Source organism: Musca domestica, unplaced genomic scaffold (assembly GCF_030504385.1).
Source record: "Musca domestica strain aabys unplaced genomic scaffold, Musca_domestica.polishedcontigs.V.1.1 4, whole genome shotgun sequence".
Taxonomy (NCBI): Eukaryota; Metazoa; Arthropoda; class Insecta; order Diptera; family Muscidae; genus Musca; species Musca domestica.
This window is the reverse complement of record NW_026712328.1, coordinates 18891912-18917452: the sequence shown is the minus strand read 5'-3', so window position 1 is coordinate 18917452 and position 25541 is coordinate 18891912. Positions and strand designations below refer to the sequence as shown.

Here is a 25541-nt window from a genome sequence, read left to right as displayed (position 1 = left end):
GTAATTTGATGATTTTTGCAACCTTTTTTCACGGATTTGTCTGAAAATTGGTATTTGTTGGTCATAATGGGTTCCAGCTCCGGTGGCGAAACATTGCATGCATGGGTCCATAGCACCTGATATAGCACCCATATAACGGTAAATCCCGATATTCGGTATTTTTATGGTTTTTTGCCACATTTTTTCACTGATTTGTCTAAAAATTGGTATTTGTGGGTCATAATGGGTCCTAGTTCGTGTAGCGAAACATTGTAATTATAGGTCCACGTTTTGGTATAGCCCCCATATAACGGTACCTCCCGATATTCGGTAATTTAATGGTTTTTGCCACATTTCTTCTAATGTTTCTTTTACTCTAAGGCGGAGGGTATTAAAAGTTTGGCCTGGCCGAACTTAATGTTTTTTTACTTGTTATATTATTGAATTTGTTTTATTAAAAAATTATCAATTTTCGTATATAAAATTTTAAAATTTCACCGGGCTCAGCTAGTTGTAGTAAAAAAATAAAATTGTTCCAGCCATTACCGTTACGCTATGTTAACGATTTGTACGCATACTTTTCTATAACTTAATTTGAAATATTTTTCAATGCTGAGAAAAATCATGCGAATGAAACCTTTTTCCGATGGGTGACAGTGTTGTTGTTTATGATTTAACAGAACGCTCAACTAACATCCAAATCAGTTCTATTTGTAACATTGCCGGCGAAAGTCACTTAAGTAGTCGGGTAAAATAATTATTAAAATATGAAAATCAGTTTTACATTTGTCGTAATTTTCAAAATAAAAAACAGTCGTAAAATATTATTAAATTTGAAAATTTGAAATCGCAAATATTTCTAATATAAATCCGTTGTTTAAAAAATTTCGAAATATCTATAAAGATTATATTAGCAAAAAAAAGTTTGTGCCAAAACATTCCCAATGGATCATTGTAATGGAAACACTAAATCATTAGATTTTGCCCCTCGTGATCGCCAAGGACTATGGAGCGCAAATGGTGACAATGAAGTTCCTGGCAGTGTGTCGGGCCTCCAGCGTTTGCAACAAAAAAAGTTTAACAAGGTGAGTAGGCAAGTGGAAAATGCAATTGTTTGCATTTTAGCAATTGAGCATTAATTGTGTATTAATGTGGGTCGTTTGTTATTGTGATCGCACGTCAATAGACTTATTTTGGTCGGAAAGAAGGTGTATGTACAAGGTGACAAAGTTAGCCCATCTGGTCTAGAGTTGTGTCAATCTAGTTCCTAAACTCATAGTTCATAACACTCATACGTCGAGTCGGACGGAGTCCACGGAACTAGATACGGAAACAGTTCGTTCGATCGAACTAGATTGACACAATTCTAATGCGGTCACTTCTTTTGCTATCAAAGCCCAGCTTTTTATTTGAAAATATGCAAAGAATGCTGTAACTGTATTGTGGGAAGATTCGACATATATTTCAGCCGGTTATTATGGAGTTTTGATCCTTAAAATAAAAATTACAAGTTGGAGTTCGTTAGAAACGGGTCGCCATATTCAATTTAGGAGCTGAGTACATGCATAAAATCTTTTCTTATGGTGGTTTAATAACAAAATACAGGGTGAGATGAAAAACTGCAACCAACTTCAGACTGATGTCATTTCTAAGCCACTTGTCCGACAGCTGTTAAAATTATTCCAGTGAGAATTTTTCAGAAAATTCCACCAAGAATAACTTCGTGACGGAATTCAAGCATGATAGTATGATTTCCTTATATTTGGCTGGAAAACCACAATTGGCTATCGTTAGAGCACTCCAGCATTTAAATGTCAAGAAATCTTTTGTGTCTCGTACCATCGCTCGTTACCGTGATACTGGTAGCGTAGCCCGACGTCAAGGAAGTGGACGGAAGAAAACAGGAACGACTTGATCAAAACCCGCGTCGTAGCGGCCGAAAAATTGCTCGTGAGCTGAACACATTGCAATATTCCATTCGACAAAGCCATTGATATTCCAAAAAGTGAAAGAGCTTACACCGCAACAGAAAGAAAATAGACTCAAAAGAGCTAAAGAGTTGTTCCGCTTGGCCGAAAGTGGTGAACTGCCGAAATTGGTTTTCTCCGATGAGAAAACATTCGTTGTACAGCAGTTTGTAAACAATCAAAATGATCGTGTTTACTTGCCAAAGAGGTCAGCTGAAAATGTGCACTTTCGGTTGGTCACCAGAACTCAAGCACCGGCAATGGTGATGGTGTGTGCCGCCATAACAACCGATGGTCGCTTTCCGCTCGTATTAATTGACCGTGGCATCAGAATAAATGGCGAATACTATCGCGAAAATATTCTGGAAGTGTATTAAAGCCTTGGGTAAGCAAACAAGCGCTTCGCCGGAAATGGGTCAAAATACCGCAAAGCAACATTCGGGCAGCGTGCGACGGTTTCATTGGCCGTTTGAATGCCATAATTCGTCCTAAAGATGACCAATTCGAACAAATCTAAACTTATTCTAAAATTTGATGCTATTTCCGACATTTTTTGCTTTCATTCAATAAAATTTAAAAAAAAAATGTCAAAATTATGGCGTTGATTTTGTTGCTGTTTTTTATCTTACCCTGTATATACACAGTTTTTGTATGTGTATGTATTGTTTTGAATTATTTACAAAGTAATCGAGTTTGCCAAAACGGTAATTTTTTTAATCTATCATTTTTAAATAATTTCAATTTTTTCCCATAAATATTTACGCAAACAAGTATCATAATTTTTCTTTTATAATTTAAAAATAAAAGTAAAATTTTGCTTTATATATTGTTTTCGCGATTTATCACTTAATGTTTCAATTTTCTTTTTATAGTACATATATGCCCGCTAATTTTAAACCATAAACAATATTTAATTTTCTATACCCTCCATCATACATAGGGTATGACGATTTAGCCCTGTCCGTCTGTTGTAATCATGTTAGAGTCAAAACGAAAAAATATAGGAAGCTAAAACTTTTCACAGATCAGTCTTTTGTCTGCAGGCAGGTCAAGTTCAAAGTTGGGCTATATCGATCTACGATATTTGATATTTTGATGATTTTAGGGACATTATTCACCGGAGTTGTTTCAAATTCCGTATTAAGAATTTGTAATGGGTACTACAGTCTATGACAAAAAATTGGTACCTCCCAATATTCGGCATTTTGATGATTTTGGCGACATTATTCAGCAGAGTTGTTTCAAATTTCGTATTTAGAGTTCGTAATGGGAACTACAGTCTGTGGCAGAAAATTATCTATGCAGGTCCAGGTCTTCGTATAGTCCCGATATAACGGTACCTTCCTATATTCCGTATTTTGATGATTTTAACCACATTAAACACCGGAATTTTTTAAGTTTCGTTTTTTAAATATTTTAATAGCTTATGAAAAAAGTTGCCTATGCAGGCCCACGTCTTCGTATAGACCCCAATATAACGGTGATATTCGGTATTTATAAGATTTTAACAGAATTTTAACGGATTTTATTTTTTTGAAAATTTTCAAATTCATTCCAAATAGTGGAGATTATTTATGTATATATATATTTTGCTTTATGCGCACATTTCAGATTCTTCAATATTTCTGCTGCTTGTGGGTAAGGCCTACCCGATCTTCACTATATATTTAAAATTGTTAATGATATTGAGAAAACAGGCGACACGTTTCAGACTTCAATGCGCTAAAGCTTTAAAAAATTGTGATACTAATAAAAGTATATATTTGATGTCGAAAATTTTTTCTGTCCCCTAATAAGATTAGAATTAGTTGATGAAAGCTTTTTTTTGGAAAATTTATTTTCGGAATTGTTTCTATTTCAGTAAACATAGCTGTAACTCACTCTATAACGTCAGTGGTGGCCTTCACGGTTTGATCACTCAGTAACTTATCACCTAGCTCTTGTAAAAATATATGAAAAAATTAATTGTATATAAATTCTTATCCTAGCCTGTGTGTGAAATATTGCATATTTTTGATTAGCTAAAACCTGTCAGAATTCAAAACTGCTACAATTAATTCCGAATTTCCAAATAGGAAACAACTGTTATCTTCACACTAACATTAATCATATACTTAATAACAATTTCCACTACATTTTTTCCATAGCAATTTGTCATAAATTAATGTTCCCATTTTTTTTATCTTGTCGAATAAACAAAAAATATATATTATTTTTTCTGCTTCTAAGCTTTGCGGATATGGTTCTAATATGATAATCACTCAATGGATGTTATTAATTAAAGCGTTAAATGAAATGCATAAGGAAATATTTTAAGTGGGTGTAGGTTATGCAGTTATGGATAAATGTCGTTAAAAATAAAGAGCGAAAGTTGCATGAAGCAGATAAGTAAAAATTGGGAACTTTTTCTATTGCTAGAACATAGCAACTATTTTCATTTGGTCGCTAGCATGGTAGATAAATAAGGTAGTCGCATCGACAAAGCTGCTGGAACAATGTCAACTGTCAAACCAATTTTGGAATTGAAAGCGTTGAATGAAAAATTATTGAAATTATTAAAAAATGCAAATCATAACAACCTCCGATTTACGTTGTATGAGAAAACATAAAAAAATCTATTTATTTTTGACAAAACGTTTTAGAAATGTTGACGTTTCAATTTCCCAAACATTGATATGTCAGAAATATTTTAAACCAGTAGAAAAGGTCAAAAGTCGGACGTGGCCGACTATATGATAGCCTACACCACTATGCTTACTTAGTAGAGCTCACGCTATAAAAAAGTTTATATTGCGAATTAATGAGAAGTAGAGCTTACCAACTATGATCCAAATAACATTGCTTTAAGTGCATGGCATGACTTCGATTAAAATGTATTTATTGAAGGGATAGTCATACCGGACCAAGTTTCACCATATTGTAAAATTCGGTTGAATATAAAAAAAATATATTCAATTTGGACTGATGTTACATATACAGGGTAAAATGAAAAAACTGCAACCAAGTTCAGACTGCTGGCATTTCTATGCCGCTCTAGTGACAGCTCATTATATTGTTTACAAGAGTACAAAAGCATTTTGGTGAGAATTTTCCAGAAAAAAAGTTATTCGTGATGGAATTCAAGCGTGATAGTGTGATTTCTTTACATTTGGCTGGAAAACCACAAATGGCTATCGTTAGAGCTCTCCAGCATTTAAATGTGAATAAATCTTTTGTGTCTCATACCATTGCTCCCTACCGTGATACTGGTAGAGAGAAAACATTCGTTCTCTAGTTTGTTAACAAACAAAATTATCGTGTTTACTTGCCAAAGAGGTCAGCTGAAAATGTGCACTTTCGGTTGGCCACCAGAACTCAAGCACCGGCAATAATGGTGACGTGGGCCGCCATAACAACCGATGGTCGCTCTCCGCCCGTATTAATCAATGTTGCACCAGAACAAATGTATTTTTGGAAAGCAAAGTTGGCACTAAAAAAGCGCTTCGTCGGGAATGGGCCAAAATATAACAGAGCAACATTCGTGCAGCGTGTGACGGTTTCATTGGCCGTTTGAAGGCCAACAAATCTTAACTCTTTCTAAAATTTGATGATATTTCCGACATGTTTTGCATTCATTCAATAAAATTTAAAAAAAAATGTAAAATTTTTTTATTGAAAAAATTATTTTTTTTTATATTATTTTTATGGCGTTTGACTTTGTTGCAGTTGTTTTATCTCACCCTGTATGCTGAGCGAAAACCTAAAATCGGATGAAGATGTATATCGAAGCTACATAAAAATCTGAACCGATCTCGATAAAATTTGGCAGAGGTTTTTTCGAGCAGTATCTGATGCCCTGTATCCAATATCATTGTTGTGGAGTGTATATTACTCATATGAGGAAATTTAACACCAAATCGGATGAAACATATCTATGGGAGTTACAGCTATATCTGAAACGCTTTCGCCAAATTTGAAATACTTGTTACATTGCCAAAATTCAGTCCATTTGGGCTGATATAAGCCCTTTGATGCACAATAAACCTGATATCGTATAAAGATATATATAGAGATATATAGGAAATGCTCTGGAATAGATTTTTGAGAGCATGTCAATCATACCTGATATTTTTTTTCCGTGTATTTCCGCCATTATTTTCGATCATGTAATAGCCATCGACATGGTGCCTCTCGTATACGAGATTATATATGAAACCTACGGGGTGAGATAAAAAACCTGCAACAAAGTCAAACGTCATATTTTTTATATACATATTTTTAAATTTTTATTGAATGAAGGCAAAAAAGGTCGGCAATAGCTTCAAATTTTAGATTAAGTTCAGATTTGTTCGAATTGGTCACCTTTGGCACGAATATTGGCCTTAAAAGGGCCAATGAAACTGTCACACGCTGCCCGAATGTTGTTCTGCGGTATTTTGATCCGTTCCCGGCGAAGCGCTTGCTTAAGATGATCGACACTTTGATATTTTTTAGTGCCAACCTCGCTTTCCAAAATACTCCAAACACAATAGTCCAACGTATTGGTATCCGGAGATTTTGGTGGCCAATGTGAGCTGGTAATGAAGCGAGGAACCTCATTTTGTAACTATTCTTGGGTGGCGCGTGCTAAGTGCGATGATGCTGAGTCTTGTTGGAGTGTCCTAGGTCTGCGGCCAAAATGTTTTCGTGGCCATGGCCCCCTCCAAATTATTTTCGCGATAATATTCGACATTTATTCTGATGCCACGGTCGATTAATACGGGCGGAGAGCGACCATCGGCTGTTATGGCGACCCACACCATCACCATGGCTGGCACTTGAGTTCTGGTTGCCAATCGAAAGTGCACATTTTCAGCTGACCTCTTTGGCAAGTAAACACGATCATTTTGTTTATTTACAAACTGTTTTCTTATCGGAGAAAACCAAATTCAGCAGTCACCATTTTCGGCCAAGCGAAGCAACTCTTTAGCTCTTTTGAACCTAGTTTCTTTCTGTTGCGGTGTAAGTTCTTGAACTTTTTGGAATTTCAATGGCTTTACCCCGAGCTCGTTTTTCAATATTTGCCGAATGGAATATTCCGATATTTTAAGCTCATAGCCATTTTTCGCCCACTGCGACGCGGGGTTCGATCAAGTCCCTTCTTTACTTTTCGAACCATTTATGCTAATGTTGCTGTTTTCTTCCGTTCACTTCCTTGACGTCGGGCTACGCTTCCAGTATCACGGTAACGAGCGATGGTAAGAGACACAAAAGATTTATTCACATTTAAATGCTGGAGTGCTCTAACGATAGGCACTTGTGGTTTTCAGCCAAATATAAAGAAATGACACTATCACGCTTGAATTCTATCACGAATAACTTTTTTTCTGGAAAATTCTCACCAAAAGGCTTTTTTACGCTTGTATACAATATAAAGAGCTGTCACTGGAATAATTTTAGCAGCTGTCGGGCGAGTGGCTTAGAAATGACAGCAGTCTGCAGTTTTATCATCCCACCCTGTATATCAAACATTTGTAAATTGAGTTGATTTATTAATTTTTGTTTTCATTCCATTTTCAGGGTCTTGCATTTACATTGGAAGAACGCCAACTTTTAGGCATCCATGGCCTATTACCTGCCGTGGTGAAATCAGAGGAACAACAAATTCAACATTGTTTGTTGTTGTTGGATCGTCTGGAGTCTGATTTGGACAAATATATATACTTGAATAGTCTTGCCGAACGTAATGAACGACTATTTTATAAAATTTTGGCAACAGATATATCTAAAATGATGCCACTAGTTTACACGCCAACCGTCGGTTTGGCTTGTCAGAAGTTTAGTTTGATATTCCAATACCCCAAAGGTCTATATATCACAATCAAGGACAGGGGTCATGTTTATGAAGTACTAAAGGTAATATATACGTAGATTTACATTACATGTCTACATGTTTATTGTATTTTTCTGCAGAATTGGCCAGAATTTGATGTTCGAGCTATTGTTGTCACTGATGGGGAGCGTATTTTGGGTTTGGGCGATTTGGGTGCCAACGGAATGGGCATACCAGTTGGTAAACTATCCCTGTACACAGCTCTGGCCGGTATTAAACCAAGCCAATGCTTGCCCATTACCTTGGATGTTGGTACCAATACTGAAAGTCTTATCAACGACCCCCTTTACATTGGATTACGACACAAGAGAATAGTAGGCAAACAATATGATGAGTTCATCGACGAATTCATGCATGCTGCCGTACGACGATTTGGACAAAATTGCCTCATACAATTCGAGGATTTTGCCAATGCTAATGCATTCCGGTTTTTGGCTAAATATCGCAACGACTTTTGCACATTCAATGATGATATCCAGGGCACTGCTTCGGTGGCCGTGGCTGGTCTGTTGGCTTCGCTGAAAATCAAGAACACAAAACTAAAAGAGAACAAGATTTTATTCCTAGGTGCTGGTGAAGCTGCCCTAGGCATTGCTAGTCTATGCCTTATGGCTTTGATCAAGGAAGGCCTGACCGAAGCTGAAGCAAAGAAACTTATCTGGATGGTGGATAGCAAGGGTTTAATTGTACAAAACCGTCCGGCCGGAGGTATAACGGAACACAAACAAAATTTTGCCCAAGCTCATGCATCCATTGATTCGTTGGAAGAGGCTGTTAAAAGAATTAAGCCTACAGTATTAATAGGAGCAGCTGCAATTGGTGGAGCCTTTACTAAATCTATTCTCGAAATGATGGCAGACTACAACGAAAACCCCATAATATTTGCCCTTTCTAACCCCACTAGTAAAGCCGAATGCACTGCAGAGCAGGCGTATCAGTATACAAAAGGAAAATGTATTTTTGCTGCAGGTTCTCCCTTTAAGCCGGTGCTATACGATAGTAAAACATATTATCCTGGACAAGGAAACAATTCGTATATTTTCCCAGGAGTAGCGTTAGGTGTTCTCTGTACCGGTATGTTGACCATACCTGAAGAGGTGTTCCTGATGTCAGCTGAATGTCTAGCCAATCTATGTAAACCTGAAGATTTAGCCAAAGGATCTTTGTACCCGCCTTTAAATCGTATTACAGGCTGTTCGGTCGAAATTGCGGCCTACATTATGGAATATGCGTATAAAAATGGTTAATATGATATTGTAAACCAAATTTAAACAAATTTCTATATTGACTGAGTGAGTTGTTATGGACACATGTATTTTATACAGCCACGCCAAAATTTTCTAGTTTTACATAAAATCTGAGTGCGGTTTGACTCAGATTTTATGCAATTTTAGTTTTTTTCTTGCCACATTGCCGTTGAATTTAACTTTTTTTGGTAATCTACCAATCTAGCTTTCTGGTTGGGTTCACATTTGTAGTGGTGCTGCAGGATTTCAAATATTTTGAAAGAATAATCCACATTCTCAGATTGGATATGCCTTAGTCCTGCTTAGCCACACTCTTTCTTTTACCGTTATCATCTCACCGTATTGCTCACAATTCGCAGCATCTTTGATAAGGCATGGTGCATTGATGCCACCGTCCATAAACTGCACCAGATGCATTGGTAGCTTTTGTAGTGTTTCGGTCTGATCTTCATTTCAAAATCAAAAATTCTGCTTATTTGCGAATCCATTGAGCCAAAAAATGAGTTTCGACAATAAACACAAATTCCCAATAAACGATATTTTTAAAAGAGCTCGCAATTAGATAATGAACTTCAGTGATTTGCAAGCGTTGTTCGTTTTAAATGCAATTCATGATTAAATTCTAGACCAAACTGAAGACGCTTGAACATGAAATATCACACGAATCGTTGGTCGTTAGTGAGCTATAATAGCAAAAAAGTAGAATAGCTGTAAGTTCCGCCGGGCCGATCTTTGAATACACTCCACCATTTGAAACGGACTTGGCGATTTTCAAAAAAATAAAATCCGTTAAAAACTCTGTTAAAATCTTAAAAATACCGAATGTAACCGTTATATTAGGGACAACGTGGACATGCATAGTCAACTTTTGTCATAAGCCATTATAATATTCAAAAACCAAATTTAAAAGAATATCGGTGAATAATGTGTAATGTCATCAAAATTTCCAATATAGGGAGGTACCGTTATATTGGGGCTATACGAAGACGTGGACCTGAACAGACAATATTTTGTCATAGGCTGTATTATTCATTACGAACTTCAAATACCAATAATTCCGGTGAATAATGTCGCTAAAATCACCAAAATACCGAAAATAGGGAGGTACCATTATATGGGGGCTATACCAAAACGTGGCCAATTTTCAATACCAAAAGTTCTACAGACAAAATACACATTTGAATAAAATTTTATCAATCTACTTAATTTCGTTCGGAAACTAGAGTGATATCTACAGGCGGACAGATGGACAGATATCGCTTAATCGGCATAGAATTTTATGCTGATCAAGAATATATATACTTTGTGGGGTGTTACAAACGGAATGACAAACTTAATATACCCTTCCAAAATATTTGAAGTTTATAACAAGTTGTTTTCATTTTTCCAAACTGTCCATTCCATGGCAAACAGGTTAATATCATAAAAATCACTAGATTGAAAATTTTATACCTCCACCATTCTATTAACTTTGTCATTTCGTGTGTTACTCCTCGAAATAATCATAGTAGACCCTATTAAGTATATATATATATATATATATTATGGAGCGTAAAATTCTAAGACGATATATCGATGTCCGTCCGTCTTTCTGTCTGTCTGTCCGACTGTCTATCCGTTTGTTGTAATTACACTATCTTCCTATCGAAGTGAGATATAAGGCTAAAATTTTGCATACATGCATAGTTTACCAGTAGACAGGTTAAATTTGTAAATTGATTATGTCGGTCTACGTTTTCGTATAGCCCCCATATAACGGTACCTCCCGATATTCGGTATTTTCATGATTTTAAAGACATTATTTCCTATAATTATTTTAAATTTCGTATTTAAAGTTCGTAATAGGTACTACAGCCTATGACAACCTTTTTTGTATGCAGGTCTACGTCTTCGTATAGCCCCCATACAACGGTACCTCCCGATATTCGGTATTTTGATGATTTCAGCAACATTATTCATCGGAATCGTTTCAAATTTCTTACTAGAAGATCCTAATGGGTAGTACAGCCTATGTCAAAAATGTTGTATGCAGGTCCACGTTTTCGTATAGCCCCCATATAACGGTACCACCCGATATTCGGTATTTTCATGATTTTAAAGACATTATTTGCCTTAATTATTTCAAATTTCTTATTTAAAGTTCGTAATAGGTACTACAGCCCATGACAACCTTTTTTGTATGCAGGTCTACGTCTTCGTATAGCGCCCATATAACGGTACCTCCCGATAGTCGGTATCTTGACGATCTCAGCAACATTATTCACAGGAATCATTTCAAATTTCGAATCTTAATGGGTACTAAAACTTATGGAAAAAATTCGTGTGCAGGTCCACGTCTTCGTATAGCCCCCATATGACGGTACCTCCCGAAATTCGGTATTTTGATGATTTTAGCGACATTATTCACCGCATGTGGAGTTCGTAATTTCGTATGCAGGTCCACGCCTTCGTATAGTCCCCATATTACGGTTTTCATTTAAGTGGTAGTTTTCGGTTTTTTTTAATTTTTTCAATTTCGTTCGAAATGGTGGTAGTAACTTTACCATTACCTTATTATTTTACCTTGACCGAAAACAGTTGTATGATAATAGCCCAGTCCAGTGTAAACAAATCTGGTACATTTATGTATATATAAAGAATGAACTACTTTTTGTTTGTATCATTTCAGGTTTGGCTACGGTACGTCCTGAACCAAATGACAAGAGAGCATTCATAAGATCACAGATGTACGACTTATCATATCCACCTGCAGTTCCCGAGGTCTATATGTGGGAACAAAAGTTATGAACCGATACTACTATGTAAATTAAGTTAATTAATTGCGTCTATCACGAAACGTTTATTTTATTTTAACTCATAAATAATATTCTATACTTATAAAAGAGGAAAATGTCTGTACGTATGGTTCCTTGTTTGTTTGTAATTTTTAGACTCAAAACAAGTAAAAAAGACGGGCCGAGCTTTGAATACCCTCCACAATTTGGAACGAATTAGAAAATTTTCAAAAAAATAAAATCCATTAAAAATTCTATTAAAAAGTTTAAATACCTAATATCGGAAGGTGCCAAAATATGGGGGGATATGCGATATTGTGGACCTATATAGACAAATGTACGTCAGGGGGTAAAGTGCCTTCACAGAACCCCTTGTGTACAATTTCAAACAATTCCGTTGAAAAATATGGTTAAAGTCATCAAAATACCGAATATCGGGGGGTACCCTTATATGGGGAATATACGGTATCGTGGACCTACGTAGACAATTTCTTTCAGAGGATAAAGTACTCACAAAGAACTCTTTGTGTAAAATTTCAGACAATTCCATTGAAAAATGTGGTTAAAATCATCAAAATACCGAATAAAGGGGGGGGGGGGGCGTTTTATGGGGGCTATACGATATCGTGGACCGCTATAGCCCATCTTCGAATTTGACCTGCCTGCAGACAAAAGAGAAATCTGTGCAAAATTTTAGCTTCCTATCTTAATTCGTTTTGACTGTAGCGGACAGAATTAGAATTTTACGCTGATCAATAATATATATACTTTGTTGGGTCTAAAATGATTATGTCGATGAGTTACAAACGGAATGATGAACTTAATATACCCTCCATACTATGTATGGTGGAGGGTATAAAAAAGCTAAACTGATTTTCGGAATCGGAGATAACTCCAAAAATTTAAATTTTGTATGCACATATTGATCGGTTGTAGATACAGTCTTCAAGTATGAAACGTATAAAGATACAAAATAAATTCGCCAAATTACATTGAAATCGGTTAAGATTTGGATGTAGCTATTTGCCAAACACGATTTGTACGTCCGCTTCCAATGAAATTCGGAATGAATGACGGAATTTGGTACAAAAATGAATTTGCCATATACATTTTCGACTGATATCGTGTATTTAATGTACTAAACACGATATGTATTTATAGCAATTTATCCAAAATATTGCTGGATGTTGACTTGTTACTAAAAAGGATAGTTAAAACAAGTAAAAAAGCAGTAAGTTCGGCCCGGCCCTCCACCATTCGGACGAATTAAGATATTTTCAAAAAATAAAATCCATTAAACATTCTCTTAAAATCTTAAAAATACGGAATATCGGAAGTTGCCGATATATGGGGGATATATGATATCGTGGACTTATATAGACAATTCTCTGTCAGGGGGTAAAGTACTCATAAAGAACTCCTTGTGTACAATTTCAAACAATTCCATTGAAAAATGTGGCTAAAATCATCAAAATACCGAATATCGGGGGTTACCGTTATATGGGGGCTATATTATATCGTGGACCTATATAGATAATACTCTTTCAAGGGATAAGTACTCCCAAGGAACTCCTTGTGTGGATTTTCAGACAATTCCATTGGAAAATGTAGCTAAAATCATCAAAACACCCAATATCGGGGTTATAGTTATATGGAGATATACGATATTGTGGACCTATATACACAATTCTCTTTCATGGGGTAAAGTACTCACAAAGAACTCCTTGTGTGGAATTTCAGACAATTCCATTGAAAAATGTGGCTAAAATCATCAAAATACCGAATATCGGGGTCACCGTTATATGGGGGGATACATGATATCGTGGACCTATATGGACAATTCTCTTTCAGGACAATTCTTTTTCAAATACCGCTCTACAAATTGTAATTAAGTTGGTAGTTTTCTATTATCTTCTTTTATTATATTAAAGTGGTAGAAATGGTCTTCGCATATACACGATTTCATAGACAATTCAAACCCGCATATTTGAGTCCAACCTCGTCTTCAACATTCGTTCTTTGGGACAAAAATAAAGGTCCCATTTAATACACTTTCGCATTGTGATTAATTGAATATAAATGCAAGTTATTGTGTTGAGTTCAAAAAACAAAAAAATCATATTTTTATTGTGAAAAAGTAACGTTCAAAGCAAGGTAATGTGAAAACTTATATTTGACAATTTTATTAAAATTATTAAAATGTTAGAAACCATATGATTGTCAATTACACCTTGATTTTAACTTACTATTTTTGAATGTATATTTGTAGTGTATTTTTTTTTAAATTCCAGTACGATGGTAGCTCTTCAGTTTTTTTGGGTGGTCGATTTTATACTGGTGCGCTTCGTTTCCCCCTTTGATCATTTCGTTATAGGGACCATCATTTCGGTATAACCCCATATAACTGCAACACAAGCTATTCGGAAATTTTTAAAATTATAGCGGCAATTATAACTTTTTTTATTTTAAGTATAACAAATTCATTCCAAATGGTGGCGACTATTAAAAGCTCGGACCGGTCGAACATAGTGTCTTTTTATTTGTTTTGTTTATTTTTGTTTCAAGATACGTGAAAATATGGTCCATAAATATCGTTCCATTGTAGGGATATTTCTTTACGGCACGTCGGGTATTAGGTAAGGTCCAATTTCTGTCACTCAAGATGTGGCAGATTTTCATCAGTTTTCCGTCATGTTTCCAAATCCTGTGTCAGACACAGAGATATTTCAGGAGAAACAAAGGTCGTATTTATATCGAAGTTATGGCAATAACCAACAATAGCACCAATTATAAAGGCGTTCTCAACGTTTTTACAGCTTTAGTTTAATGAAACATCTGCATGATTTTTTAGATTTATGCAGTGCCGCACAAAGCTCACATAACCGCAATATATAATGTTTACAAACGCTGGTTTTGTAGTTAATTATAAGTTTTGAGTAATCCGAACGAAAATAATTGAAATAATTTTTATTGCAAATCATACCGCAATAAACTGTCATACGGTGCAAACGACTCGGGGAAAAGGCGAAATTTTGAAATATTCGACAGGATTTGATCGCAGAATGTTTTGTTGCTACTGTTTTTTAAGTGATGCTGATATCCAGAACAAAAAGATTAATAACGAAATCAAGCGGAGCAAACGCGATGAAGGGACCAAGTTCAAGCTTTTACTATTGGGTACCGGAGAATCGGGAAAATCAACATTTATACGACAAATGCAAATTATCTACAAAGATGGGTTTACTGACGAGCAACGACGTGATTATATTCACAGCATTAAACAGAACATTTTAAACGCAATGCAAACAATGGTCGCAGCTATGCGAACCCTAAACATAGAGTATGAAAATAAGGCCAATAAACGAAATGCCGAGATAATTGCTTCTGCTGATTTTGACACGTTCTCCTGTTCTCTGGAAACGTATCTATTGTATATAAAGGAATTATGGCAAGATGGCGGAATTCAAGAATGTTTTCGGAATCGTAACAAGTATCAACTAATTGACTCGGCCAGATATTTTATAGAAAATGTAGACCGCATAGCGGAACCATCTTATCTGCCAACCGATAGCGATATCCTAAATGTGAGAATAAAAACAACTGGTCTGATTGATTACTTTTTCAGGGTGGAGAAAGTACAATTTCAAATTACCGACGTCGGTGGACAGCGTTCGGAACGTAAGAAGTGGATGCATTGTTTCGACACCGTGAAAGCTATCATATTTTTGACAGCTATTTCCGAGTATGACCAAGTGTTGCGAGAAACTGATCAACTAAATCGTCTCACTGAATCGAGAAATGTCTTTCATAAAATTTCCAACAGCCAGTGGTTCCACGATACGGCCATTGTAGTGTTTTTCAATAAAATTGACTTGCTGAACGAGAAAATAATGTACTCGGATCTGGATGCGTACTTTCCTGAATTTACCGGACCCAAGAAGAACTATGAAGCTGCGAAGGATTTCATAGCAAATATGTTCCTGAAAGATTTGCCGCGGCAGAAAACCTTTAAACATTTCACGTGTGCCACCGACACAAATAATATTAAAGTTGTATTCGATGTTGTACGTGATTCAATATTAAGCGATAACTTAAATAAAATTGGCTTGTATTAGTCACTTTCATGTTTAATTTTATTTCTATACCCTCCACCATAGTATGGAGGGTACATTAAGTTTGTCATTCCGTTTGTAACACCTCGAAATATACATTTTAGACTCCACAATGTTTATATATTCTTGATCAGCATAAAATTCTATGTCGATTTAGCGATGTCCGTCCGTCTATGGAAAACACTCTAATTTCCGAACGAAATAAAGTAGGTTGATAAAATTTTACTCAAATTTATATTATGTCTGCAGGACTTTTGGTATTGAAAATGGTCATGTAGGTCCAAGTTTTGGTATAGCCCCTATATAATGGTATCTCAAATTTTTCGGTATTTCGGTGATTTAAGCGACATTATTTACCGGAATCGTTTCAAATTCGGTATATGAAGTTCGTAATGGATACTACAGTCTATGACAGAAAATTGTCTGTGTAGGTCCACGTCTTCGTGTAGCCCCAATATAACAGTACCTCCCTATATTCACTGATTTTTTTATTCAAGTTTAGCATTTGAGTATTGTAATGGTTTATGACAAAAGTTGCCTGTGCACGTCCACGTCGTCGTATAGACCCTAATCTAACGGCTACATTCGGTATTTTTAAGATCTTAAAAGGCTTTTTAACGGGTTTTTTTTAACAAGTAAAAAAGCTGTAAGTTCGGCCGAAATTTTGAATACCCTCCACCAATTGGAACGAATTTGGCAATTCTCAAAAACAATAAAATCCGTTAAAACTTCTGCTAAATCTTAAAAATACCGAATGTAGCTATTATATTAGGGTCTATACGACGACACGAACCTACGTAGGTAACATTTGTCATAATCCATTACAATATTGAAATGCGAAACTTAAAAAAACGGTTATAATGTCGATAAAATCAAAATACCGAATATCGGGAGGTACCGTTATATGGGGGCTATACGAAGACGTGGACCTGCACAGACAATTTTCTGTCGTAGGCTGTTGTATCCATTACGAACGAACGAAAGAAAATTGAAACAATTCTGGTGAAAAATGTCTCTAAAATCATTAAAATACCGAATATCGGGAGGTACCGTTATATGGGGGCTATACGAAGAGGTGAACCTGCACAGCAATTTTCTGTCTTAGGCTGTAGTATTCATTACGAACGAACGAAAGAAATTTGAAACAATTCTGGTGAAAAATGTCTCTAAAATCATTAAAATACCGAATATTGGGAGGTACAGTTATATGGGGGCTATACCAAAACGTGGACCTACATGCCCAAATACTATGCAGACATAACATACATTTGAGCAAAATTTTATCAATCTACTTCAATTCGTTCGGAAGCTAGAGTGATTTCCACAGACGGACAGACGGCATAGAATTTTATGCTGATCAAGAATATAGAATATCATCAAAATACCGAATATCGGGAGGTACAGTTATATGGGGGCTATACGAAGACGTGGACCTACATGGCCCTTTTTCAATACCAAAAGTCCTGCAGACTACATTTGAGCAAAATTTTATCAATCTACTTCAATTTGTTCGGAAGCTGGAGTGATTTCCACAGACGGACGGACATCGTTAAATCGACATAGAATTTTTTGTGACCAAGAATATATATACTTTGTGGTGTCTAAAATGTGTATTTCGAGGTGTTACAAACGGAATGACAAACTTAATACACCCTCCATGCTATGGTGGAGGGTATAAAAATTGCCAAAATCGTTCCAAATGGTGGAGGTTATTCAAAGATCGGCCCGGTCGAACTTACAGTTTTTTTACTTGTTTATATATGTGTATTGGATATTGAAATGAGATTTGTTCAATTTTCTTTGGCGATAAACACGATCATTTTGTTTGTTTACAAACTGCTGGACAACGAATGTTTTCTCATCGGAGAAAACAAAATTCGTCAGTTCACCACTTTCGACCAAGCGAAGCAACTCTTTAGCTCTTTTAAGTCTATTTTCTTTCTGTTGTGGTGTAAGTTCTTTTTTTCAATGGCTTTACCCTGAGCTCATTTTTCAATATTTGCCGAATGGAATATTGCGATGTGTTTAGCTTACAATCGGTTTTTTTTTTTGTATATAAAAAGTTTAATAAAAATATATGGGTACATTCCGACCAATTTTGATGAGCGGAGGTGTATGCCTTTTTATACAAGGACTTCTCAATATGCAGCTAAAAAAATAAGTTCTCGCCAGCGTCAGTCTTCTTGTATATGGTTTTGAAAAAATTTTAACATTTAATGAGGTAAAAATCACATAATAACAATACATACGCTGGTCAACGATCTAAAATGGTAAAGACTAGACAAAATGCATTTTGAACAAATGGTTTGTGTCTACAATACATAGAGTAACATTTCTGTATTTTCTGTAATTTACCTTGTCAAATTTTACAGGATAAAAACTAGGTCTCCATCCCCGAGGCACTAAAGGAACAAAGAAGTTTTAGGTTGATTTAGTTCAATTGCGGCCCATAATATATACTTGTAGGTTTTGGAAAGGAGCAAACATGGTACAATGAATACAAGGTAGGTTAACTTTGAAAATATTGCAAGTATGGAGGTCTACCTGTTTGGCTTGTAATGTCAGAATTACTATCAAAACAATAAAAAAGCAAACAACTTGTTGCATTGATTATGAATAAATAATTTAAAACCGCGAAAACTGAATGAAAAGTCAAAATTTCTTTTCAAAATCATGTCCTATATATCTCTTATTGTTTATTTCGCGACAAAAACTGTAGATTTTGTCGATGCATACGTCGCAATAAGCATTTTGAAAACACCCGAATTTGAATATTTTCTGAACAATTTTTTTATTATTGAAAAGAATACGCACACATAAACAAATGAAGTTGACATATTAAGCCAGAAAAATAAAAAAATTAAAATCATATGGTAGTTATGCCCTACCTTGAATTCATTGTATCATGGGAGCAAGAGTTTTGAACTTAACTGAAAACAAATTTTTTTCATTCATTCGCACTTTTAATAAACTGAAAAGAACGACTTTGGCTGACCTAGTTCAGTCGCTCCATTGAGTGAATCGTTCAATTGAACCAGGAACTGCACGACTACAAAGAGAGAGCGAACAACGTGATTGAAATTGCAATGAGAACATAGCATAAGTCGAAAAATCGACTATGAGTAACCGAGTACTTGGTTTTGCACCCAAGTCCTTAGTCGAGTTTGAGAACTTTGAGTACTAAAAGTCGATTATTCAATTAATCGGAAGTCGACTTACCTATCCCTAGACTCGACAAAATAATGAAGATTCTAATAATAAATGAAAAACATTAAAATACTACCTGATACGCACATAAACAAATACACAAAATAATTATGAAGGTGAATAAGTCGCTAGTATTTACATAACATTTGCAGGTGCCGATTTACATTTCTTTGCTTCTGCATTTTATAGGTTGAGCACCTTAGTCGCCAACTGTCGGAAGAGCTAAAGCAAAAACAGGTAAGGACACATTGATAATGATATATGTATGTGCGAAATATTCTACATTATTTTTGTCTGAAATACTTTGCAGGCGGCGACCGACAGCTTAATTAATAAAATTCTATACTCTAAAAGATTGCTGGTCGATCATGTTGAAGCTCTGGAACAATGCATGGCCTACATGCAAGAGAGGTCGTTTGAGACAATTGAATCTTCTGCCGGCGCCGATGCAACAGATTCGAATGCACAAACAAGTAACGCGTTGCGAATAGGAGCACAATGGCCAGAAATATTTACAGCACGCAATACTTGCCTGTTATTAGGTTCCACTGTTTTGGAACATTTTATAACACCACGTGCACTGCGTCTTCTCTTGGTGCCCTCGGCAGTTGTTGCTGGCAGTTTTAGCGCTTTGTATGCTGTGAAAAAAGTTTTCGGTTTTCGCAATAAAATCGTGGAACGTGAATTTGAGAATCTCATACGCACAATTGATGACTTTGGAAATTGTATACGACGTAATATGACTTATTTCAATGAGATAATTATAATGAAACAACAAGAACTGATAGAGTATGTGATTTGCAAAATAATTTCAACACAAATCTGCATACATATATAACCTTTTTTATTTACAAATTAGGTCCCGTCAAATTGAAAGGGCTTGGGATTGTATTACGGCAGCCAAGGAAGTGACTGAAATTTTGTTTGAAGCGACCCGAAAATTAGAATCACAATATCCATTACCAGCGCGATTTTCACAGTATTATGCTCCAATGGAAGACTTAAAAGAATGCGACTATTTTAAAACTAACGTTACTGACTATAGTCCAAAGCATATTAAAGTAAGTGGGAATATTTAAAAAGTAAGAATATTTGAATCCCGATTACATATAATATTTAGAACCAAGAAATTTTCGTATCCTATTGGCAGATTCTTTTTTTTTTTTTGAAAACATAAATCATATTTTAAAGATTTTATAATTTGTAAATTTTATCTGATCATCCAAATGGGATGAAAGAGACAAGTTAGTTAATTTTTATATTCCGAAATAGGAGGTTGTTTCCGAAGAAATTGAGATTTAATAATATACATAGGTAAGCGTGATAAATAGAAAATCTTGGTTCGATTTAGCAATATTCTTTTTACAGAGCACGGAAAAGGGCATTGCCCCTTTGAATTTGTTTTTATGTGCTAAGGGAAACGAGACTAGTTCCTTATGAGTCCATTTCTTGATGCCCATCCCTGTGTTTTTTTGAGCAAAGTAAAAATAACATTTAATGTCCAATTGATATAACATTGGGCGCAGTTCACTTGTCTGCCTCAAGGAATAATCTGTAAGATTTGGATTAAGCTTGAATGTATGAATATTTCCAATTTCATCTATATTATGCACGTCAATTAGGACGAATAAAATCTATAAGAAATTGACATTTTTCCTCATTGGAAACCGATAATATCCCCTCGATAGCAATGGTATTTAGTACAAGTAACTACAAACAGTCTAGAAATTATTAAGTTGAACTTAATTATAATTTAGATGTACATGTTCAATTCAATCAGTTTTTATACATATAATGCATTCGATAACGATAAATTTGATTTGAAGAGTGGTGTATGGATGGTGTCACCCGATTTTTGCATCTTTAACTGGTTATTTCTGTACATATTGATTGCGGGTTTTTGCTTTTGAATTGATTTTGAAACCAGCCTTATTAAAACAAATTTTTATTATAACTATAACTTACATAACTTTATATTTTTTTTAGGATTTTCATAATATCTTCGCCTACGTTCAATCACAGTTCCTTCTACGTTTAGCTTTAACCATTTACACAAAACCATCGTTGAGCCGTCTAAATGAAGAATTGGCTAAAATCGAATGCCTTATCAGACAGTTAGTGTTGGAAGAAGAAAACCACTTCAAAAATCTTGCCATAGAGCAAAACAAGAAAAAATCTCTAGAATTAGAAGAGCTCAATGCAAACAGAGCTTTAAGGACAAGAAATGATCCGGTTGGAATTTTGCAAGATTCATCGTTGAAGCTCAGCGCATGTATGGTGGCAGTGGCAGCAGAATGTCAAGCTTTGGACATAACCCTACAGAGGCTCACAGAAACGGAAAATGTCAAAAAGGATAATGCAAAGCATATGGTAGAAGTTGCCAATAACATGCGCAGTATTGAGAACGCTTTGTCATTATGTTTCGATGATTTCCAGCGTCTTATGTTGGTCTATAACAAGTTCTTGAATAGCAAACTGGATTTGAAGGAACCGAGCGAAAAGAGTGAAACCAAATCTCTGGATACCGATGAAGAATTTCCCGAAAGCTTCCTACGTGTAGAAATTTCACAAAACCCCAACGATGCAGAAAAGACAGATGACTTTTATGCCTATATGTTTGACGAAAAACAGGCTAAACTTGAGCAGGAACAATTAGAGAAGGAACAGCTGGAACAGCGTAAAGAAGACTTGGAAATATTAAATTTCGAGAAACGGATAACCAAAGGGCGTTTTAAACCAGTTTTGAAACAGCTTAAGGGACGCATTGATCCGATACGTAAGGTCATGTTGCAAAAGGAACGTGAAGTCTTGGCCGCAAAGGGAATAAATGTCGATGAGCTGTTTGACAATGAAGATTGTGAAAGTTTTGAGGAAAAGTGTAATTCTACTGAAAAACAAGTTGACGATGATGTTTCAGATGAGGGCAGCGAGGGCAGTGCCGATTTAGAGTATGAACGCCGTACCAAGAAATTAAAAGAACGTGATAACTTTGCTGAAATGCGCAACTTTTTGGCTCAAAAACCTGCAATTAATCTATTTAAGTTGGATGTTCCGCCCACTCCATCTAATGCGTTGGGTGAAGAAGACATTTTGGAAAGCGAGTGTTAAACATTCTCGGAGCTTTTGCTGCATTGCTTTTAAAGTGTATTTAAAATTAGCGTTAATAACAGCAATGTTAAATATTTTTTTTCTTTTTTATAATTTATAAGACAACGTTTATAATTGGCCTTAAAAAGATGTAACCAAAAAAGAAAAGAAAAGATAAAACGATTTTATTATGTTAATACTTTTGATGTTAAAATATACAATGTCTTATATAACTTAATAGGTGCTCCGTATTCATTTAGCTTAGTAATAGAAATAACTGACTGACTGAGTTAGTGAGAATCAACGACCAGACGAAACGGCTGAAGTTAGAATCGTGAAATTTTGCACGACTGTCAGGCTTGGTGCGTAGCCGTGTAATGAAATTTGGAATGAGAATCAAGGTTGGAAAGTAAATTTGTTATATGAAGGAGGTTTTGGGAATGAGTACTAACTGTGCGAACTACAGGGTGAGATAAAAAAAACTGCAACAAAGTCAAACGCCATAATTTTTACATTTTTTTAAATTTTGTTGAATCAATCACACGCTGTCCGAATGTTGTTCTGCGGTATTTTGGCCCATTCCCGGCTTAACGCTTGCTTGAGGTGATCGACACTTTGGTATTTTTTAGTACCAATCTTGCTTTCCAAAATACTCCAGACAAAATAGTTAAACGGATTGGTATCCGGAGATTTTGGTGGCCATTGTGCGCTGGAAAAGAAGCTAAGAACCTCATTTTGTAACCATTACTGTGGGACGCGAGCTGAGTGCGATGGTGCTGAGTCCAGTTGGAATGTTTGTATACCCAAGGCTTTAATACACCCTCCAGAATATTTTCGCTATAATATTCGGCATTTATTCTAATGTCACGATCGATTAATACGAGCGTAGAGCGACCATCGCTTGTTATGGCGGCCCACGCCATAACCATGGCCGGCGCTTGAGTTCTGGTGGCCAACCGAAGGGGCACATTTTCAGCTGGCAAGTAAACGCTATCATTTTGTTTGTTTACAAACTGCTGGACAACGAATGTTTTCTCATCGGAGAAAACCAAATTCGGCAGTTCACCACTTTCGGCCAAGCGAAGCAACTCTTTAGCTCTTTTGAGTCTATTTTCTTTCTGTTGTAGTGTAAGTTCTTGCACTTTTTGAAATTTCAATGGCTTTACCCCGAGCTCATTTTCCAATATTTGCCGAATGGAATATTGCGATATGTTAAGTCTTGAGCCATTTCTCGGCCACTGCGACGCGGGATTCGATTAAGTCGATTCTTTACTTTTTGAACCATTTCTGCTGATGTTGCTGTTTTCTTCTGTCCACTTCCTTGGCGTCGGGCTACGCTACCAGTATCACGGTAACGAGCGATGGTACGAGACACAAAAGATTTATTCACATTTAAATGCTGTAGTGCTCTAACGATAGTTACTTGTGGTTTTCAGTCAAATATAAAGAAATTACCCTTTAATTCCATCACAATTAACTTTTTTCTCGAAAATTCTCACCAAAATGCTTTTGTACGCTTGTAAACAATAAATGAGCTGTCACTTGAATAATTTTAACAGCTGTCGCAGTAATGGCTTAGAAATGACAATAGTCTAAAGTTTGTTGAAGTTGTTTCATCTCACCCTGTATACAAAATTTGGAACAGTTTGATGTAGGTGAACGAATAAAGCTGAAATTTTGTCTTGGTAGGTTTGTGATAAAGAGGTCGTTTCGGAAATGTGTACTATAATTGTAAGAAAAAATTATGCTAATTTTCGATCACTGTAGATGTCTAGGATGGAGAGATGTAGATTGTTTTGAATATGCGTACTAAATGTTACTAAATTCGGTATCGGAAATTTGTCCATGCATGTGTAAAGTACTGATCTTATTTTGACAGCAAACTTATTTTTGAAATTGAAAGTTTTTAAAGGAAAACTGTGTAAATTATACTAAATTGTTTAAAAACACATATAGGAACATGGTGTTAAATAAGAAAACATTCAAAAATCGGAATCAAACATTCAAAGCGTTAATTGTGTCTACCTGTATTCTACCATGGGTACCATTCCAATAAATACATTGTATTCACCTCCAGTGGTGAAAACCGTCGAAGGCAACAAAAAAACATTTCAGTTTCCTTTGGAGACAGTATAAACTGATCTCATTGAGCAAAGCTTATTTCGGTGCCTGACAGTAGTATATATTAGATATATAGTGGAAAATAAATTCTAAAAAAATATGTAATTTTACATTTTATTTCAAAAATTGTTATTAAATTTTACACGGCAGTTTTTCAATAGTAAAATATTCATAAACTTTTTATACAATTAATATAATTTATAGTGGCAATATAATATATAATAATCGAAGTATAAAAAAATCATGTACTTATTCGTAAATAAAATCTCTAAGCACTACTTTATGGCAAGGAGGTTACATTTCGAAACCTTAATTTCCAATACAGCATTTTGTGACTTAACCTATGGGGTAAAAATATACAAATAAATTAAGCACTATTCATTTAGGTAAGTATGCCTTCAAATCAATGCTATTGACAGGATATACCAATAAGCACACACGCACAATTTAACAAAAAAAAATCTTTGGCCAACAATTCATATAAAATCGTACAATAATACAATCATACATCATTAAAATACAATTTACATGGTTTGTGAAAATCATCAGACTTAAATTCTAATTAGGATTTTTTTCTATAAAAATTAAACAAAGAAAAATACATAGTTCTTCATTTGGAATTTCATACACCCGAGGTTCTTGTACCTGCCGAACCATTAGTACCATTGCCATTCGCTTGACCGTGTGAAAATGCCGATAAATTGCTACTCCTGACACTGGTATAGCGTATGGGTTCCACACCATAATCGTCGCGTTTTAAGCGTCTTCGTATACACACTACTATTAGCCCAATGATTAGACCCATGACGACGACAACCGATGCTGTTATCACGGTCAGAATTATATAACGCTTACGACGAAAACGTGGCGGTGCATTTTCATCGACAATTTGATATTTGGCAGGTATTCGCATCGAACAGACTTGAGATGCTGTCAGATTGGACAGTTTGACACCGGCCAAAATGAATGGCATGTCACAACGACTCTGATCACCCTCCAAACGATGATGGGAGCCAGCATACTCCAATACTTGTAGAAGGTTGCAGTCGCACGTCCATGGATTGCCAGCTATTAGGAATGTTTTAAGTCTGGGCCAAGGACTGGGCGCCGTTATATTTGTATTATTCAATATTGGTGACAGATCCATGTTTAATGTTAGCGATGTTAGGTGACAGTGTGAGATATCCAACTGAAAA

General features: G+C 35.6%; 4 protein-coding genes across 5 annotated transcripts in view; 3 read left to right on the top strand and 1 right to left on the bottom strand.

Moving 5' to 3' along the window:
• The first annotated feature begins 684 nt into the window (after positions 1-684).
• LOC101891267 (NADP-dependent malic enzyme) lies at positions 685-11934 on the top strand. Its single transcript, XM_005176405.4, has 4 exons — positions 685-1064; positions 7485-7820; positions 7878-9039; positions 11713-11934. Exons 1-4 carry the CDS (start codon positions 924-926, stop codon positions 11829-11831), a joined length of 1758 nt encoding a protein of 585 aa, XP_005176462.1. The 5' UTR covers positions 685-923; the 3' UTR covers positions 11832-11934.
• A 2104-nt stretch (positions 11935-14038) lies between these two features.
• On the top strand, positions 14039-15940 carry LOC101891439 (guanine nucleotide-binding protein subunit alpha-11). The gene has a single exon (XM_005176406.2). The coding sequence runs from the start codon at positions 14881-14883 to the stop codon at positions 15931-15933; it is 1053 nt and encodes a 350-aa protein (XP_005176463.1). The 5' UTR covers positions 14039-14880; the 3' UTR covers positions 15934-15940.
• Positions 15941-19099: 3159 nt separating this feature from the next.
• LOC101888168 (uncharacterized) lies at positions 19100-22462 on the top strand. The gene is made up of 5 exons (XM_005176386.4): positions 19100-19253; positions 19327-19374; positions 19448-19926; positions 19997-20198; positions 21124-22462. The coding sequence occupies exons 1-5, from the start codon at positions 19248-19250 to the stop codon at positions 22243-22245; spliced, it is 1857 nt and encodes a 618-aa protein (XP_005176443.1). The 5' UTR covers positions 19100-19247; the 3' UTR covers positions 22246-22462.
• A 1938-nt stretch (positions 22463-24400) lies between these two features.
• Positions 24401-25541, bottom strand: part of LOC101888338 (carboxypeptidase N subunit 2) — a 35344-nt gene continuing 34203 nt past the window's right edge. For both annotated transcript variants that reach the window (XM_011297832.3, XM_005176388.4), the window contains exon 6: positions 24401-25534. In XM_011297832.3, the coding sequence (XP_011296134.1) occupies positions 24968-25534 (567 nt within the window). In that variant the 3' untranslated portion in view covers positions 24401-24967. The remainder of the gene's footprint in view (positions 25535-25541) is intronic.